This window comes from Metopolophium dirhodum, chromosome 1, assembly GCF_019925205.1.
Source record: "Metopolophium dirhodum isolate CAU chromosome 1, ASM1992520v1, whole genome shotgun sequence".
NCBI lineage: Eukaryota > Metazoa > Arthropoda > Insecta > Hemiptera > Aphididae > Metopolophium > Metopolophium dirhodum.
The window spans coordinates 74,476,235-74,499,008 of record NC_083560.1 but is presented as its reverse complement, the minus strand read 5'-3'; the positions used below and the strand labels follow the sequence as shown (position 1 = coordinate 74,499,008).

The 22,774-nt window shown below is 28.2% G+C and overlaps 1 protein-coding gene across 2 annotated transcripts in view; it reads left to right on the top strand.

Moving 5' to 3' along the window:
- The window catches only part of LOC132935438 (carbonic anhydrase-related protein 10), a 283,615-nt gene that overhangs the window by 236,349 nt on the left and 24,492 nt on the right, over window positions 1-22,774 (top strand). For both annotated transcript variants that reach the window (XM_061001986.1, XM_061001984.1), the window contains exons 7-8: window positions 20,685-20,751; window positions 21,802-21,956. In XM_061001986.1, coding sequence (XP_060857969.1) covers window positions 20,685-20,751; window positions 21,802-21,956 — 222 coding nt within the window. The remainder of the gene's footprint in view (window positions 1-20,684; window positions 20,752-21,801; window positions 21,957-22,774) is intronic.

Here is a 22,774-nt window from a genome sequence, read left to right as displayed (position 1 = left end):
AAATAATTAGTGATTTTGATGTTGTATGCTCTTATATTAATTCATTATATTTCGATTTCATAATATATTTTAAATATTCACTGTTTGAAACAACATTTTACTATAAAGTATTTTTTTTCTAAATAGCTGGTTAGGTCAAATACTTATTCAATTATCTCAAAGTATATCAAGTTTTTGTTAATAACTGATAAGTCTTAATATTTAATCAAATAATAAAATTGTACTTTTAATATTATGCTTTAATGATATTGTATGTAATATAAATATTTATAATATTACATAAATAATAAATAAATTAGTAAGGTAGATAAACAGAACGAAATTTTTAGATTTCCATACTATAATATTGAATAATATGGTAGTTATACTTAGGTAATAGGTATTAGAACATAGTAAAGTTACGTCAGATACCTATAAACTTAAAACAAAACATATTATCATGATTCTATTTCAATTTTCGTAAATATAATTTGATAAAATCTCTTTTTGTAATTGTGTTTTAAATATTCTTTTGACTGTGATTATTGTATTTCGATTACAAATCAAAAGTAATTTATTATAATATAGTATACGACAAACGTTCATATTTTTATAATATAATAAAAAAGTTAAAGTAATATTGTCATATTATTTTTAAAATGACAACGTTTCATTGTACTTAAAACTACAGAGTGGCTCGGCGTGGTGCAGTAGCTGAAATCAATCACGCTTCGTGACTGAGAGTAAGCAATGGCCGCTGCCATTAGTTCTCGGATGGGTGACCACCCGGGTTCGTAGTGCGTAGTAAATGGCATAAATTTGTTTGTAGTTGACTATCAACTGTCTGCTATCAATTATTATTGTTGCGTCTCCAATTTTCCGCTATCGACTGTCGAACTGGCCGTGATATCGAAGAATAACAAAATTAGAATACATTGTAAGTATCGAAAACAATAACACTATTATTATATTATAACTTTATCGGGTTGATAAATTATTATCTCAAATCATTGTAATATGTAACAAAAAGCAAGTGAGGTAAGAAAACAGAGTTTCTTGATCAATTTCGAAAGCGACTCGTTCGAAACGATAGTTTCAACTTTTAGCAATATGTGAGAGGTAAAACTTCGTTTTTTTTTTTGTTCAGATCCAAACTCCCTACTGGTTACGTCATCTTGAAACTTGCTATGTGAACATCACAAACATTTCATAAAGGTAACAACAAAAAAAAAAAACTGGCAAAAAAAAATAAATATCCGGTGACATCAGAAAGAGTAGTTTTTTGTCCAAATGATTTTTTCTTTGAAAATAGTCTTTAAAATAATAACAATGAACACGAGTAGTTGTACTTGCACCTAACCTACAATGCAACGGGATCAGATAGACCAGAAATGTTTTATCAAAATTACTTTTACTATACCATTAACGCGATGATTTTTCTAAGAAATTCCGATTAAAAAAAACCGACTACAGGGCACAAAATACAGACGTTACCAGATTATACTTTGGACTTATGGAAAGATGTTTACAAAACCTGTTTGGTTCATCTATTGATATATATATATAACTATAAATGTCTCAAACGTTGTTGCCCGTATTAAAGGTTTGTGTTTTTTTTTTTGCATATAACGCCTTAAATTCTCGTGGTGTCTGTTCGACCATCCGTCTGTTAGTTAACAGTACATAGTTACGATTGTCGATAATAAGTTATCTATTGTCCGTACTTATTGTACAATTTCATATTAAATTATAATTTATTGTGTTGTATTAAAAATAAAAATGAGTTTGGGAACCAAGAACTTAGCATGCTTTTAAAGTGAGCTTTCCTAACCTATTTATAAATATATTTGTAAGAAAAATGAACAATCCATTTTTCTACTAGTTATAATACATAACCAATATATTATAACCAATGGCAACCATTTAAATAAACATTATTACTTTTTCGAGAGTAGAAAACTTAATTAATATGCAATCTACCCTTTACTCACTTAATTTTACAGGTGTCGAAAAAATAAGCTATATATTATATATACCAACCAAGTCTCAAGAACACTATCGATGTAACTTTTATTGACAACGGTCCAGTAGTTTTCGAGTCAATTAATTACAATCAGACAGACAAACATTGAATCATCTATTTTAGGTCTCTAAACATAAGTTTAGAACACCTTATATCCCCGTTGTGTCCGTTAGTTACAATTGTTTGTACTAAGATTGTATAACCATGGTTCGAAATAAATAAATATTCCTAACCAAAATATAAAATTGACCATATAATCATATTTGAATTGTATAATATAGAAATAAATTGTTTACATACAAAGTGTATCTTAGGTCGTTGTACGCGGAGTTTTTTAATGATTGTGGATAGAGAATATAGAATTTCATATAAACAAAAAAAGCTAGGCATGTTTTTATTTTTAACTTTTAATTTTTCTATGATAATTTAAAAATTTTTAAGCACTAACATCAAAATTAAAATTATTTTTCAAGTGGTAAAAAATATATTTTTGAATGGATTCTTATAGAGCTTTTTTTTCTTAAAATGTTGATAGTTAAACTATCCAATTTTGGTTCTTCGGTTTGTTTTTTACAATACTACGGTTTACTAAAGTTTAGTAAATGCATTATTTTTCATTTTAAATAACTGTTATACATTTAATTCACTAGAGCTAAATAATTTTGAAAAAAATGTTAAGTAATCAAGTATATATGATTATAATAATTATTTTAGGATTGTAAGAAAATAAAAATAACTATGTTTGCCTAACATTTTTTAAGCATTTATCTCAAAATTGAATACATTTTTTATGGAGGATGTCAGTTTGTAGATTTACTGATTTATGTGAATAAAAAGAATTAGACTATACTTTAGAAGAAAGTTTTAAAAGAAAATACAAAAAAATAGATACACTCTGTACATCCTATACATCGATATACCATTTATATAATATTATAAATTCTATTCCCAACAAAATCACACATATAATAATAATTTTATGTAAATTCCAATAATTTCAGGTATAATACATACTTCTAGATAAAGAAGAATTTAGTTTTTTTTTAATTTACAAATATTATCAATCATTAAAAAAATATTTATATTGTCATTTTTGGATAACCTCGAGCTTGGGTGTAGCATCACCTGCGAGCACCTGACTGCCTGCGAGTTAAGTACAAAACAAATTATTCTTTTACACCGTCCATTAAGAAATTAAAAAAAATACTGTTCTGTATCTCATAAAAAATAAATAATAATTCATTATTTATTAACTGTATACTTATATCTAATATTATGTCGGACAAGAAAATGTAGTTGACATTATAAATATTGAAAAAATCAATTAACCAGTTAATTACTGAGTGCCATGTTTCTCTATCCACCCGGATTGAAGAGCTCAGAATACAATTATGATAATTATTTAATTTTAATTATCATTATTAAAATTGTGGATGGTATATTATGGTTGTATGGCATGAAAGTATCTACTGTACTCCATCGGAGATGGTAAAAACGATTAAGCATTTAATCGTGTTGGGCAGGTTAAATCTAGAAAATATATAGGAAAGTGTACTATAATTCATAGAAAAATAGTGATCGGTTCTGTTATGTAATTATGGATTTGGGTTCATATTTTAGAAAATCAAGTTTTTGAATTTAAAATATGTATACCTATTATAGAATATGAATTTTTTTTTTAAAACTGTGTTTTAGTATATAAATTATTCTAAAAAAAATATAAGTGTAGAATTACGATAAAGTTCTATATTATCTATGATTAGACGGCGGGAAATATCAAAATACAAATTTTATATAATATATTGAGTTATAATTTTTTTTTTTAAATTGAAGATTTTTTTTTATTTATTGTAAATGAAGTATGCAGTACACAAAATAAATACTTCTGAAAGTTGGCTTCTAAAAGTTTTATATTCTAAAACTTGATATTCTAAAACTCGGCATTCTAACACATGACTTCCTAAAACCTGCCTCAGTACCGTACTTATGTATAATATGGATAGAGAGACCACGATAAAAATAATTAAGAAAATAAGTGTATGGAGTGTTATTTTTTCATTCATAACCCGTGGAAACTTAGGGTATTGGGTGGTTTTTAACTGTGGGGGAGGGTACTGTAGGTTTTAAACAGGTGTGTTTTAGTTTGGCAGAATTTTCAAGTGGGCACCCGTGTAGGTATCTGCCATGCCCGGTTGGGATTAGGCGGCCTCTCTCTCTTGACACCGTGACTGCCTGAAGCGAAGTGTCGCCCTTTAGTGTCATTTATTGTACCTACATTTTAATGAATATAGTTGTTATAAAATAAAACATTAAATACATTACGAATAAAAAAAGAAAAATAGTTTATAAATAGTTTAATACCATTTCTCTCAATTATTGGTATCGAATCTGAGGTGGTGAGCAGAGGTGTAACTAGGTAATAAAATAAGGGACGGGCAAAACAATTGTTTACTCACCAAAATACTAAAAAAAAAAGCTATAAATTTTTAGGTAAAAATACTTTGATAATAATCCTGTAATCATAATTCATGAAATAATTATAATATTGGGTTAGTTTTGTAACCCAGATTATGCGATAACATTGACAATACGTCAACGGTCGCGGCATATTATGCAACAGGAGAGACGTGGAATAAATTTTCTTATGTTCTATGCAAAATTTGAGAAAAAAAATTTAATTTATTTGATAATTATTTGTTTATATTAAATACTAATCTAATTTAGTAGCTACCTACCTACTTAAATAGTTAAATGCATGATTATAACGTTATAGTTGACAAAAAACGATTGAGATTTGAAAACGTTATTATAACGGAAAGCGATAATAAAAAATAATTAAATACCGAAAACAAAACATAACGATTAACAAAATATATTATATATCATTAAATGAAACATAACGCAAAACGTAATTTATAGAATATCATTGAACGAAAAATAACTCAAAACAAAATATAAAATTTATTTATTTAAAAGGTCTATTGGTTTTGTAGAAACATTAATTATTTCATGCAAAAAATCTAAGAATTGATTATATTATACTCCGGGCCATTATTTACTCGCATTAGTTATTATTTTTTAAATTTAATAGGTATTAACACTATTTCAAATAATGATAAACGCAAAACTTGTATAACGTTTTAGTTCTAAATAACGATAAACACAAAACTTGGATAACGTTTTAGTTCTAAATAACGATAAACGCAAAACTTGGATAACGTTTTAATTCTGAATAACGATAAACGCAACAGTTGGATAACGTTTTAATTCTAAATAACGATAAACGCAAAAATTGTGTAACATTTTAATTCTAAATAACATAAAACGGAATTTTTTTTTCAAATGCAAGCCCTGATTAAATGTCTTTATTATTGAAAATGTATGGATTTCTACCGTCAGCATATTATGTTTTGGGATGCAAAATTATACATTTGCCCAACCACCCCACCACAAAAATTATAGGGGCCAATTTTCTCCCCTCCCACAAATACAACACCATCAGCAGGGATACGCATCAAGTCATAAGATCGCCGGATTAGGAACATTGAAGGCATATTATAATGTTTATGTGCGCGCGTGTTGTATTAAAATATAGACATGAACCTATGTGCAATTTAATTCTAGGACGTTACAATTTAACTATTATAATATTCGAACTATCAAAACTGAATATTAAATCGATCTTGCGATACTATTATTGCCCGCACAATTGTGTAACAGCGTATTGTAGACGAAATTACACATTCCGCAGCTGTCGTAATCGGTAATTTGAACTGTTTGACCGTCCCACCCACGTCGGTAGGTACCTACATACGTACCAACCTGTCGATTTACAACCCTTCGGCAACACGATGTACCCCTATGATATTATTATTAATATTATATTAAGCCCAACGAAATGCGATACACGCGCATACGATAGGTACGACGCACAATCGGTTCGAAGCGTGTTCGGATCATTGTAGACTGTAGTATGTCAATATTTTACTCTATTGATATTTTTTAATTCGTTGATCACAACGAATGAAGCAGGTAAATAAAACCGCCAGCCGAAAATTATAGTCATCTTGGAAACACTTCGACAATATTTTCAAGGCTAGTGTTATCAAACGGTCTTTCGAAGTGCTGAAGGAATTAAAATATAACGTCGTAAAAGTAATGCGTTGATGTGCACCACTATAGCTGATCTCGATTCATATAGTACCTATATTATATTATGTTATACCGTCAAATATGTAAATATAAAGGCATTAACGTTAGTGAGACTTTCGTCAATACCGACGATATTTCTCTGATCAAATTAAGACTGTAAGTCGAATTGTACGAAATATTAAATATTTAGGTACTAAACCGATTTGTCCAAAAAGGAAATATTATAATAAGGGCGTAGGTATGTCATCTTAACAATGTAGTTGGTGCCACTTTAAAATAATTAATAGTGACTTTTTTAAACTTTTTATATTATGTATTTTATTCGTCGATCGAGTTAATTATTTTAATAGATATACATTTCAAGCAAAATATTAAAATGTACACAAAGTAAAATATAATTAAAATATAAGCTAATTGTAATTGTATCCTGTAAGTATACGCACTTTGTGTATAAATGAGTGATAATATTTCATTTAAAAAAATTTTCGTAATAAAATATGTAAAAATCAGGAATATTATAATTGTTTGTCCAACAACTGTTCATTGTATATTGTTATTCACGTTTTATGTGAGATCAATATATTTATCAGGTAAATTGTAATAGTTGAAATTGAAATTGTGACGCTGATCTCAATATAATAATATGCCATTTCGTTGTCTTTTGTTTCGTGCAGATTACCGACATTTAGATGTCACCTAAATAGTTGCATGTTGTTTTTTATATTTTTAAATGTACCTAATATATTGGATATTTGGATGACTAGTTATTTTATACAGCACATTTGCGTACGGACATTTTTTTTTAAAGTACTCAATTAATTATCAAACTACAAAATAAGCCGGACGTCTAGACTAAATAATACGTATATTTTTACTTTAGATTACATTAAATGCCATTGACAACCTTATAATTGAATAAAAGTTTTAAATTCAAAATGAAAGCGTTTGACGTTGATACATTTTAACATTCATGTAAAAACAATCGCAAAAAAAAAATTTTAAAAATACGATTGAAAAATAATAATGCAACTGCTCACCATAGTTTAATTACCATCATGATACCGTTTATACGTCCTGATTCCGCATGTACATAACTAAATAATGTTTCATTTTAAATTTTCGTAAAAAGTTGCATCGAATTTTCCTGATAAATATTTTTAAATATAATTTGGGAAATCGATCAATTTATAATAGATCCTAAATTTAAATTAATCATACATTTGAAAAAATTAATATTACTTAATTAAATATAAAAAAAATAATTTTGTCAGCTAAAACTGTTGCGGTTTTGTTTCTAAAAATCTGATTTATACCCTATTTCATACAATTAATATAATATGTAAATGTATTTTCAACAAAAGTTAACTAATTTTCATTAAGTATTTAAATAGTCATATGAGTTTTAAAGTACAGTGAAGCGGGTAAAGGAGTATTATTTTAGATATTATTTGTGACTATTTTAACTTGCTCTTAAACATTCGTCATTATTTTAAAAAAACATAGACGTTTATGAAAATATTAATTCTTTTCGTAATTTCAATACAACATGCATGGTTTTTTTTTTTTTTTTTAATAACAAAATACAACTTTAATTTAATAAATCTTATCAGAAAATACGTGTAGTATAATCTTATATTATTATTTAATAACCACTGGTAATTTTAAATAGCCATGACCATATTATATAATGTTCGTTAAAGACTGATACACGAGAAAAAAAATAGAAAGAATACTAAAAGATGAAAAATTACAATATTGTATAACTTCTAAATATAGAGGCCAATAATTATATACGACTAAATCGACACAATGTCAATATTTCTTAGCCACTGATTTATCAAAATAATATATTTTGTTAACAATGATAATGATCAAAATGTTTAGGTACTTATTTATATAATTTTCAAAACTGTTATTTCATCATGACATTGAATAATGAGAAAAAAATTATTTTTCAAGAAAGATTAACACATTAAGGGCAATTAATATTTTTTGTTAAAAAAATCATGACAAACTCATTGAAAAATTTACATAACATACAACATCATTATGATAAAACATTTTATTTTCCAAAAATGTTGTCTTGTAATGACAGCATATTGTGTGAAAAACATATTTTCTGTAACATGATTACTTTTCATAATCGTAAGTGTTCATAACGATAAGTGTTTTTTTACGAAAACAATAACCGAATATATATTGTATAGTATACGGACGGATGTGTATGGGAACAAACGTTTACGGTGAGTGTGTACAGTGTCTACTCGACCTGTATATTGTTAGATCTATTAGTCGTGTTACTTAAAAAATAATTTAACGATATTAAATTAATTCGATAAAATATCAGGATTCCGTTACATGTGTGGGATTATTATTGAAATTAATTTATGTTAAAAAATGTACATACAATAATTATTAAGACGTCTCTCTCATTTGTTCAATTCTTTTAAAAAGCTGTAATAAGTCTCGACTTTGATAGGAAAAAAATGAACGAATGTAAAATACATTGCTCGGAAAATTCCTATTCGAGTATCTACACCTTAATTGACGGGCAAGTCGTTTTACATCGTTTTTTTGGACGGATCCAACAGAGACGTCCACCTGCGCTTGGTGTATTTCAACAGAATGATGTTTTTACTGGGAGATTTTTTTCCCCGTGACAACCAAATGAAATGACGTTAACTAACTGTTTATTTTGCTCCTGCATAAAAAATGGAAACCAAAAACAAATAACAAAGAATTTATTTTTCGTATTTCGAGGAGAAAATTCATCTGTAGCCTCCATTAATTTTTAGTAGTTGAATTCCAGGATAAAAATCTAAATACTTCTTGCCAAGTCCTGTACCTACCAATCAAAACCCCGTCGACATAGGTTTAGCCATTTCTAAGAAATGCCCGACGAAAGAACAGCAATTAAATTAAATTAATATTTATAGATGACTATATATTCTGAAATGTATGTTCTTACATTATTGCAAAATGTAAATTACTTGTCCCTCTTTGAAACAATAATTCTATATCTTCCTCGTTTCAATTTGATCTACTGTTTATTTAAGAAGTATTCCAACGACGCTAAGAATGACAAAATTTATCAATGAGAGACCAAACATTCCTTGTTTGATTTTTCAATTCTTATTAGATTGTAGTATTTTTATTTTAAAAATTACTAATAATTGTTAATTTTATTTCACATGTTAAATTCTGAGTAGAGCAAGGAATGTATTAATTTGACTATGGATTTAAGTTTTTTTTCTCGACACCATTTGGGGCAATAAAAATGCTTTGATTTTCAACTTTTAGAACGGTTTATGGTCAAAAGTAAAAATTCTTAGTATTTTTCAAAATAACCACAAAGAAAAATGTATAGACAACGTGCGATTTTTGACAAAATTTATTTTATATTTTGGTATGATTTGAAAACAAGTTACCGTTATTACCAGAAAATGTTCACACCAAAAGTGTAAATTACCGTTTTTATACATTGTGGTAAAATTTTTAAAATATTTGACTCTTAAGTCATAAGAACTATTTGTAAACATTTAACATTTTTGATTTTTTTTTTTAGCTGTAGATATCTATAAATACATTTGTCTAAATGTCTGCACTCGTTAAGTGTTTTATTTATGTATCAAAAAATTAAGGGCACAATATCTTTTTACGAACATTTGAAGTTAAAATGTTGACAAAATTCATAAAATCCACGAAATGTTTTAAATTATTTTGTAGATAAAAATATATGAAATATTCAGTATTTATAGCTTAGGCTTGAAAATGTAATACAATGTTTCTCATAATTTATTATTTATTTTTATTACTATTTTATTCAAATAGTTCATAATTTAAATAAAAAACTTAAAAAAATAACACGGTATTTTATAGTCATATTAATTCATAATTCGGATGAAATTAAATATTTGTACAAACAATAATGAATTCAGTTATTTTGTTTCAATTTAAAAATATTGTTCGTTGGTACTTGAACCTTTTAACGTATATTATTTTATTTTATTCACACAATGAATTTTCAAATTCAATATTTTCGTAATAAAATGTATTTAAGCTACTATATACTCAAGCATTGCAATGGCTTATCATTGAATTCAAATTGAATGCGTATATTACTCACTAACTATTACTCAACGATTAGGTACACTCGATACATTTTTTGGATTTGGTCTTACCCGTATTATTTTAATAAATAAATTAAATTTACAAACTTTATAGTTTGTATAAACCTGTAGCCTGTAGTAGTTCCTATAGTAATATGTTTTATATATTTCATAATGGCTATATTTTCCCAAGTTATCTATCATTAAATTATGTCATGATATTTTATTTTGATGACTAGTGACGAATCCCCGTCAAAGAATTCAGTAAACGCATTAATTAATTTTTCAGTTGTATGTAATATAATATGTATTATTATTAAAATTATTCAAAATAAAATTAATGTGAAAGTGTATTATTTCCAGAATATGCGGTGATTGTATATTATAATATGTAGCGTGTTCACAATAAACTGCACAAATTACATATGTGACAAAAATGATAAGGATCGGGAACCGAGTGTAATATATTAAATGTGCAGATATTGTCTAAAATGATATGTGACGAAGAAATATGGAAAACATCGCGACCGCTGCGGGACAATGAACACCGACCAGTGACGTAACAATATCATATTATTGTATTAAGCGCCTTTATTACGATCGCACCCATTATTATATTAAAAAAAAAAATGTAAAACTTTAAATACAACTCAGTTATGTGGACAACAACCATATTTAATTAATGTAAATGTAAATAATATAATTGTAGGCTAATGACCTAGCTGTTGAAGTCTTTATACTCAATAAAAAAAAAAAATTAATACTCAATAGCATGGGCTCAAGTGCTTTCCGGTTTTCCCATTAGGTTAACGCAGGAAAATGGGAAGTCTGTTTGTTTTGTAATTAGTAAACGGAAAAGCCATCGCAATAAAAATTATAATCCACAGAGTACATTACGATCCGTTTGTAAATATCTTAACTTGACATCCGACCGCAGCTCGAAATCGATTCTATTATGGTAATATTGATATATCAGTGTATGGCTAAAAATTGTTTGTGTGTGATCGCAGTTTTTCTCGAAACTTTTTTTTCAGCCCATCTGATGATGATCAGCCTGATAGTTGATTAAATCGTTTTTCCAAATATTTTACATTTTATAGTTTTTAAGTAGGTGCCTACCTAAAATATATTTAGTATTTTTTACTATTTTCTTAGTTAATTGTTTCCTGTAGTAAGATCTAAACATAAATATAATAGAGCGCAAAAATATAACACGTCATAAAAAAAAAAAAATAGGAAACACGATAAACATTTTTATAAATGTATTTTTCCTTGCTATGACGTTAATATAAACCACACACGTTTAACATGTCTGGATTCGTATTTTTTGTCGAAAACGAAACAACCAATTGTGGACTTGTTCTGCTTGAGATAAATAAGGTGATCCATTTAAGTGTATATAGTCTACACGTATTAATTCACAAAATGTCTATAATTCTGTAATATTTGATTCAATGTCAATTCAAAACAATATTTCTATATTATAATTGTGTACTTTTTTGAATGCCACCATACATTTTTAATTTCATATTTCGAAGCAGAATATTATTCGGATGAATATTACAATTTATATTATAAACATTAAATTTTGGATAATTATCAGGGCTTGAAACAGGTTTCAAAACCATTTTTAGAAACTGCAGGTATAAACCGTTAAAAAACCAAAACCAAAAACAAAATCATATCCGTAACAGAAAAAAATTGGAAACCGGTATTATAGGTAACTCAAAACCGAAACCGGAAAAAATTGGAAACTGGTATTAAATTCAAAACCGGAACCGGAACAAATTGGATACCAGTATTATAATTTATAACAGAAACCCAAAATATAATATTTAAAAAACGGTATTTTTTTTTTAAATCATTGGTATCTTGAACATTTTGGAAAGTTTACATTACACAATAGGTGATTCGACTGTGATCCCGCGATTCAAATAAATTAATAAACTATGAATGAACGCAAATAGTCCAGAGCTTGAAACCAATTTTAGAAACCAGTATTAACCGTTTAAAAACCGAAACCGAAAACAAAATCAAAAAAGGTGGATAAGTGGATGTCGCTCTGCTGTACGGTAGGTTACAAGTGGGTCACTGTAATGGATGGTGTTAAATTTGAATTCAATGATATAATATCATTGTATAAGAAAAACGATTCTGAGCGAAAACGGTCAGTCACCCTATGATATTACCAAGTATATTTGATGATATTATTGTGAATAAAGTAATTTATATATAACCTATTAACGTGGAGCCTTGTTTTAAATTTTCAATCCTTAGCCATAAAAGTTAAACATTTTATAAATTTTTAACCACAAAATAATTAATAAATTATAAATTTGATAAATGTTGTCAAAATTTGAACTTTAAATGCTTATAAAAAAAAATTGTGCAAATGTATTTTTAATATTATTCAACTGATATTAAAACGATATATCAGGAGTCTAATATTAAATTTTCACGCTTTTTTACCCAACAAATAAAAATTTATTGATATTTATAGAAAAAAAAACTAAAAAAATTGAAAACTGACAATGTCCGTAAACAGCTCAAATAGAGTCAAAATATTTTCAAAATTGTATGGTGTATAGAAAATGCTAATATAAACATTCAGTGAAATTTTCAAGTATCTACAGTCATTCGTTTTTTAATTACAATAAAATAAAAAAATCGTTACATGAGAAATCGAGTAAATATCAAATGTTGTAAAAATATAAATTTCAGACGCTCATAAAAATTTAATTTAAGTTTCTTCTAGACATTTTTTTTTTATAAAGGTAGACAAACTTATGAGTAATCTTATATTACATTTTCAAATCTTAGATTTAAAAAGAAAAATTTTTATGAATTCTCATCAAAATAATTTGCTATTTTTCGTGATTTTTCCGTATTTTGTCAAAATTTGAACTTTAAATGCTTATAATTAAAAACTGTGACTAAGGATTTTTAATTTTTTTCATCTGCCTTTGAAACAATAAACTAGGAGCCTTCTATTAAATTTTCAAGCTTTTTTACTCAATAGATAAAATTTTATTGATATTTATAGAAAAAAAAACTAAAAAAATTGAAAACTGACAATGGCTGTAAACAGCTCAAAAAGAGTCAAAATATTTGGAAAATTTTATGGTGTATAGAAAATGCTAATATAAACAACCAGTGAAAATTTCATGCATCTACGGTCATTTGTTTTAGAGTTACACCAATAACCAAAATCGATTTTGTTAAAAATCGATTTTGCGTAAAAATTCCCGTTTTTCCTTAATTTTTCTTTTGTTTTTCACATCGCTTTTGAAAACTACTGGGAAATTAAAATTTTGACCTCCCCAATGCACCAACGATATTCACTTTCCCATCGAACAAGATACTGAAGTCGAAAATCGAAGCATTATTTCGACTACTTATCGTGTACACAGACACAAAAATAAAAAAATAAAAAAAAAATAAAAAAAAAAATAAAAAAAAAAATAAAAAAAAAAACACACATCATTGTAAAATCAATACATTCATCGTTTCACTCAGAATCTAAAATAAAACTGGAGAAAATTGATAACCAGTATTTTAATTTAAAACCGAAACCGAAAAAAATTAGAAACTGGTATTAAACTCAAAACCGAATCAAAAAAATTAAAAACCAGTACACAAAATCGAAACTTAAACTGGCATTTTTTAAAATCGGCTTCAAGAAACCAAAAATTAGTTCTTTATTTTTAACTTAAAAGTATTTAAAGTTTAGATAAACGGAGTAGAGTAATACCTCACGTTTTCAAAATGTTGTCCACTCTGCTAATCTAAACCACATTAATAGGACCACAGGTCCTTATAACTACTGAACTACTTGTTTGAAATTTGATTTTTATAGATTGAAATAGGTACTCCAAATAATATTTTACTTCGGAATATGAAATTACAAATATATGAGGGTTATTCCTTATTCAAAAATGTAAAAAATACATATTATTTTCAGAAATGTTGTTTTGAAATGACATCAAATTATATCAAAAGAATATTTTCAAAAAAGTTAAAACTTTTTGAAATGACGATTGAAGTCACATAAATGAATCACCTGGTTTATATTTTTACATTTATACCATTTTTTTTACAAAACCAATTCAAGGTGAAATAACACTTTCTTAGTGGGTCTTTAAGACAACACTAGTATATTGCGTGGCAACGATGGGAAGTCGCGGGTGACGTGTGTGACACGAGCCGCAGGCGAGGACCGCATTTCACCCAATACTGAAATTGTCTTCCCGCACGAGCCACACATACTATTTTTTGTCACGCCTCTGCATTCATCGATTACGGAAAGGGTAATGCAGGTATCTATGCAACAACTAGACTATAATTCAAGACAACTATATTTCATGAAAGAAACGATTTGGTATTATTTATTTTAAGCGTCACGCATGGAGGTTAAACTTATAATATGATTATAAGATGTAACCAAATGTTTATGTTTTGTAAGAACCGTGGTATAGATTTCAGTGTCTGTTTGTGCAGGATATGCGCACGTGAATGCGCGCGCAGCACTTTTGGGGATTCCCACTTTACCGCCCACTGGACTAAAAATAGACGCTTTCCAACGCTTCAACAGCTATCGAAAACCAAACTTTCGTTGCAGGCGTGACAAAAAATATTATGTGACAATATATAATATTATATGAATACGAAGGAAGAAATTTTCAGTTATGACAAGTGTGTTTTACATAATGAAAAAAAATATTAAATACGCTTCAGTTATTGAATTCATCAGCCTTATTATGAGTCCATAAATAAATGAGTTCAGATATCAAAATTTTATTGTATTATAATATTTAAAACAACCCTATTACCGCCACGTTCAGTTTGATGACAGTGATTTTCACTCGTCACATCTTTGTCATCTTTATCAAGGAGGTTAAAAGTCTTCAGAGGGATAGAAAAATATGATGTAGGGAGGGAGATGGTGGCCCGATATACAACATAAGAATATATTGGATATAATAATATGATTGGTCGAAAGTTGTTGGGTTGAAAATTAATAACTTTCCAGAGGGTTGTCGTAGTCGCGCGTTTTTCTTCTACCGCCGCCATCGGCAGATATAGGTCTGTCCGGACGTTCTAAGAGGACAGACTTTCATTACTTACTCTTCGAACAAAACTTTTGAAATCACTTTTTGGAATGTCCACCGCCTAGCCGCACCTGTGGTTGTCGTCGTCTGTTGGTCACACTTACAATTTGCAGCGATCGAGTGCCAAACGATGACGCTTGTGGCTCGTTAAATCGGAAACAGTCTGCCGAACGAATTTGTTTCGCTATAATCTAAACGAATTTATAACTATTGTGTCGTTATTATTGCGTCATTATTATCGTTTTTTGTTTTGAGACTTCAACCAAAGGTCTTTTGAAGTCTGATTTTAAACCGCGTATGGGTAGTAAATGACAAGCTATAATATTATATTTACTAATAATGCAAATGTATAATAATAATAATAATAATAATAATCTTTATTACGGTTAAGCTCTATTTACAAATAATAACATTTAATTAGATACAATAACTGTATAAAATATAAAATATTTAGCATAAGTTATAGCTTACAACAAATTAAAAAATAACATTTTGAATTAGAATGTTTTTATATTAAGACAATATCTTAATTTATCAAATTGAAAAAATCAATATTTTTTTGTATTACCTGCCTCCATTAAAACGTTTATAGAAGAAGGTTCAATTATTATTATTATTATTTATTATTATAAATAATATGCTTGTACATGTTACAAAATAACTAGTTATTTATACTGAGTAAATCTATTAACGGTCAATACTCACGAATGACTCGAAAAGCATTAACGATTTTGAGGATATTTTTGTACATAATTTTAATTTATTGAAAATTAATGTTTTCGTTAGGTACCTAGGTATTACATTTTCAAATGACAAAATACATTTTGAGTTGCATTTTCTAAGAATTTTGTTTGATACAAATCGAATTTCGACTGATTATAAAAAGTATTTATTATGAAAGTATTTAAGTATTTAAGTATTAAGCTATTATAAAAGTATTTAAAATGTAGAGAAGTAAATCAGTAAACCAATATTTTGGTAGATAACCTCTGTACCACTGGTTAAAATTTTGATTTTATATGATTATTTCGAAATTGCATTCCTAGAAAAATGAATTTAAAAAAATTACTTCAAAAACGTTAATACTTTCAAAATAATATGTATGATTACTATTTCAAAGATCATTCTCTTATAAATAAAACTATGTTTTGCACAACGTTTGATATCGTCCATTTTTAATGTACCTATTTTATAGTATTTTTTTGAAATTGAATACAAATATTTTTTTTTAAATATACCTAGGTCTTTTACATTTAAAAAGTAACGATCTTATTGTCTGATTAGTTCACATACACGATGTTACCTTCTTTTATAGAGCAGTGGTACCCTAGTGCACAATCGTCCAATATTTTCGTATCGAAGGAACATTATAATTAGTAATTGCAATATTATTTCTTAATCGGATTTCGTCGAGAGGAATTGCTTTTGCAAACGTTATACGCAATGCAATTTGACATTTTTGTTTTGATTCAATTACAAGTTTTCGATCCTAAAGTTTATTCTAGTTAATGTATTCATGTTACGTGTCACATTTACGAAGTCCGTATCCAAACGATTGATATATATTATTTTTGTTTGGAGGGTTTGAAATATTACAGATCAATTCTTATCAACTATGATGAACGGAAAAAAGAAACGTTTCAATGACCTTTATAGCTTATTGCATGTGTAGTAGTCATAGCCCATTAATATCATCGTTTATGATTTCATATAAATGTTTCTATATACTATTATTGATTTTATATTGGGTACATAAATACGTAGTATTAACCATTAAAAAACTATCTGCATTAGCCTGCTATAACCCTTGAGTATATTATATTGTACAGTATACATTTTACATATACTTAATGATATAATTAAACAGGGTATCGATAGTAATTTATATGCTATTTAACTTATAATAGGCAGTGACGTAGCCAGGGGGGTGTTGAGTGTCTACCCCTCTCCACATTATCTTTCCTTTTCTAATAAATCTATTATTCATATACGAAAACTGTAAAAACTTAGTGCGATCGTTAATGCCACTGATAATAGGTTCATGATAATGAGCTTGGAAGGTATTACTGTGGCTATAGCGATTTGAACATTTTGGGAATTGATATAAATCTATAAATATTTATAATTTGTCAAACCATTCTTAAAGTCTACCTATTATAGTTCAACTTTAAACACTTAAATAACTGAGAATTTGTTCGTTTGAGTTTTGAATTAGGTAAATTGAATTAGGTACACATAAACATTTTCAAAAAAAATAACCTTCAAATAATTTATAGTAAAATGAAGGGTTGTCATATGAAATACAGAAGTTTGTATCACCCCAGAATACTCTTCTAAGTGTTCAAGAATGCGTAAAATATGGTCTTTGAGTATATTTAAAAATTCCAAAACCAGAATATTTGAATAAATTAATTATAAAATTAAAATGAGCATTGCTCATACTTAGTGAATCACCCAGTACAAGTGTATACTGAGGACAATATTTGTCAAACCAATAAAACAGTTTATTTCGAAATAGTACCCTGCACTACCCATATACGGTGTGTAAATGCTCTTTATCCACTAGTGGAATATTATTTAATTCATCAAATCTTAAGCATGCCAAATACATTCATGTATTGTATGTTTCGCAAGACAGTTTGTGTTCTATGGCGCAAAATAATGCACTAGAAAATAACGAGCACGGCGTCAAACCCAAAGCCGCCGCAAATGAAACTCTTAAACATGTCGTCGAAAAATAAAAATAATATGTAGGTACCATTACTGTTGCGGTGTACAGCTGTTTATTGATCATTATAATAATATAATATTGGAAAAAGAGTATAATAATATTCTATAGGAATATCATCAACTTTCAAATGTTTATACAATATTACACTGACACGAAATCGATATCCATAATATAATATTTACCAACAATAATAATTTGTTATATACAACATAATAATATTATTATTAATATGTCGTGTAGTACCTACACGTGTGATAGCCATACTTAGTAAATGCGTGCACTTCAACTTCGCGTATTCGTTATTTTTAAGTGGTCGGTCGTCAATTCGATGTCCACGTGACGTTAACACAAAACATTATCCATGACATGATATACAAAATGGCATCGATATGTAGGTCGTAGGTACCTACCTCACTTTAATACGTTCAATTACCACGATTTGATATCGAGTTACTGCGCGGAAGTGAACCACCCAAAAGAATAATATAATATTTATAAACGTTTGTATCACGTTCAGCTCGAGTCGATTCTATTAACAGTACAAACAATCATTATTGTACACGATTAGAACATTTGTTCGGTATTGCACATGATAAACAATACTATGGTCATACTATAGGGTAGGTAGGTATGTCGAAAAGGGCATTCTTGTCGTATGCGGTGTACCACACGTTTTCACGAGTCGTACCCATGTGGCTAACCACTCTTTTTAATTAGAACTTAATAACATTAATCATCACGTTATATAATATTATTATATTAGTTATGTTATAATAATATTATAGTATACTTTCATAAATGCATATTAATACATTTTAATTATTGAAAACATTTTATCGTTTTATTCACTTGAATATTATTAGATATTTATTATGTATTATCTTAACGTCTGGTAAAGAAAACGTCAAAAGTATCTTCACCGGCATTTTTTAGACGTCGACATCGTTCAACAATAATGTGGTAAACCTTGTTAAGTTCCGTACATTTTTTTGACAATTCGTAACATCAGCGATCCCCGTATTTTAGTTTTCTATTCGTTGTATGTGTGTGCACCGTTCAACAGATTCACGACATCCAACACTTACTTACCATAATCAATGTCTTTTAAGCGAACCCTTCATTTAATGATTTTTGGTTCCAAATTAAATTACTCTTTCAATAACCTCATAATATTATAATGTTTGCCTACCTCTTTTTTTCACTACAAAACACCATGCCTCAATCAGCTAGTGGTTGTCAAATGATTTAGTCATTGGGGGATGTGGCTGATTTTTCGACATGTTCTTTTTGATCATTAAAAATATAGTTGATGATTATAAGATTAGAAATATTTAAAAAAGGCTATTGGAGCCTATTGGGCCGTGTTTGGAAGGAATAGATTCCTAGAACGAATTTCTTTTTATAAAAAAAAGAACTCGTTCTTTTTTTCAAGGAAAAATAACAAAATTTTTCGTTCCTCTCTAGTTCTGATAATTTACACAGATTTCTAAATAATTGAAATTAAGGTATATTTTTTTTTAATGTGTATAATCAGTGGCGTAGACATAATTTCTGAAAGGGATGGGGATCAAAAAAAAAAACGACATAGGAGGGGAAAATTGGAAAATCCCCCACCCTTTCAAAAATTTTACCAAAGTAGTTAAAAGCCAATGGGGAGAATCTGTTCCCCCACATCCCACTTGTCTACGCCACTGTGTAAAATGTATATTGCCAATTAGTGATTGTTATCGAGAATCGATATTAATCGTTACTCATTAGTCATTTTATTAATATTTTTCATAAGTTATAAGTTAAAATGTATATAGAAATGATACTTAGTATATGAAATATAATTATTTAAAACAATAAACGATAAGACAGTCCGACAGTCAACGTACGTCAGCCAACCATTTAGTTTTGAAGAAAATCTCAAAAAAGAATTATAAAATAAGTACATAAATTTGTAGAATGTAGGTATATATTATAATTAAAAATAAAGAAGTATGCATATGAAAAAATAAAACATTAATGATTAAATAAGAATTTATATTTTATTTGGAACTAAAAGTCCTCATTTTTCAAAGCAACGATAAAGGAACGAATAATTTTTTTTTTTAAATAAAGAACGGAACGAATTTTTTTTATAAGGAACTTGACAAACACTGCTATTGGGGACCTAACCCCCTCACCCCTTCCACCTTGACCACCACTGACCTCAATAACTTACACCACTATCGTATTTTTAACACCTACACCAAAAACTCATAAACTAGTAAATTATTATTTTTAATTCCTATTTTGAAATCATAATCTTTCACATTAGTTTAATATCCAATACATATGTTTTAAATAGATTTAATTTTTTTTCCGTAAACTTTTCATCAAATTGTGTGGTATACAAATAAATATATATATCGAATTGCTAAGCATCACGTGGAATTTGCAAATTTTTTTCAGCAAAATGTTGTACTATAATAATGGTAATAATAGCATGCAATTTGTGTATATAATTTATGAGGAAAAATTAAACGAAATAAATATTTCAATAAATTAAAACATTTATGAACGAAAAATACACTAATTGTACTATTTTTTTTTTACAGCTTGGAGATTTATCAAATCCAGAATTACGGATACTCACCGATCATTTGGACATGATCAAATATAGTGGTAAGCTAAAAGATCGAATGTATATAAATAATATTTACTGTCGTTATCATCAATAGTATAATAAATTAGATTTTAACAATCTCAAAAAATCCGACCACATATTTTGCGAGGTTAGAGCGTAGGTTTGATAACTATAAGAAGTACAATATATCCAATTGTTTGATATTAATATTTAATAGAGATTGATGTTTTTGTCTCTTACCGAACATACGTAGGTATACTTACCTAATTATATCGTTGTGAACGATAAAAATAATACAGACTAGTCCGATAATAATATTACCTTTAGCGATAAAATATTATACTTTCCTTGGTTTCTTTGTTATAAATTGTATTAGTTGGGTAAAATATAGAAGTACATTTTCGTAAATTTGTCTACCCTGTATGGACGTTTGAAAACATAGATGGAATACGCGTTCTTATAATATAATATCAATGGTCAAAATGTCCATGGACACAATATCCAAACCAAAATATTCAAGACACAACCAGGATTTATTTCCAGTGGTTAGAGAAAGATGGGGGGTCCTGAGTATGAAAAAAATTCCATCTCGGCCGGTGTTTTACGGTAGGGGGCATGGAGGGATTAGGTTAAATTTGGCTTAAGAGTAATAATTTTTAAATTACAAATTCAATTGATTAGCTTTTATTTATAGATAGCATATTATAATTTATAATATTCATGCATATTGGAAAAAAATGTAGGCAGTTCATATTAACTATTTAAATATACTTTATACGATACAACTATGGGTTTATTTTAAAATTAATATTCAAATTTGAAATTATACAAGTATACAACTACGTATATGACGTAAAACTCGTGAAAAAAATCATACAAATCATACCCACTGATGTCAACCTTAGTTGTAATAAGTAACAAGTATTAACACTAATACTCACATCGAGGAACTTGACCGTATAAGGCTTAATAAAATCCCATAAGGGTACTTGAAAATCATCAAATATTCACGCGACGGTATTTACCCGCCCTTGACGCGCAAACCCGATTACACGCTTTGTAAGTATTATTATTGTGTCTGCACTTAGGTGACGAAGTTCCTGTGAAACGATTGTCAGTCGCCGATCTGTTGCCCGCCACCCATTACTACATGACGTATGACGGCTCTACCACGGTTCCCGCGTGTCACGAAACCGTTACCTGGTTAATACTAAACAAACCAATCTACATCACTAAACAACAAGTGAGTACTACCATACAGTTTATTAGTTTTACATAACATTTGGATGAATACACACCTGATAATGTTTTCATTAAAATTGTTCTTTGTATGTTATTAAGGATAAGATAAGTTTCCTAATAAGTATTAATGTATATAAGCTATTTTATAAGTAGTTATATAATGACTTTTAGCAAATACATAAATTAGACAAATATATTATTATTAATATTTTCTAATCAGTTTAGAATAAAATCATTTTTAACTATATAATTGTAAATGAACCTTAAAAATGTAGAATTGTATATAATTTTAAAAATGTTTCTTCATTTTTTTTTTTATCAGTTAACCTACGGCAACTTAGGCCATTGGGTGGTTTTAAACTGTGGGGGAGGGTACTGTAAGATGTAAACACGTATATGTTATTTTTGGGCAGATTTTTCAAGTGTGCATCTGTAAGTATCTGCCATGCCCGGGTGGGGGATGGTGGCACTTGTTCTCCGGACACCGTGACTTGCCTGAAGAAAAATGCCACCCGCGGTTGAGGTTTCGAACCAGCGCCGGTTTCTTCTTTACTAAACATTATACGTACGAATGTACGATATAAACGATGTACCTAAATTACATGAACTGAAACTGAACCTAAAAGAACCGGTTCTGGAACCTTTAAAATATTAAGACCTGGAACCGGAACCAAAACCTTTATTTTAATAAGTAAAGTACCACCGGAACCGAACCGGGATTTTTAAACTAAATATGTTCTTTTCGTTTCAAATTTGTATTACTGTTTTATGTATAAACTATTTATGATCATATGAATTTTCTAATATTTTTCATACTAT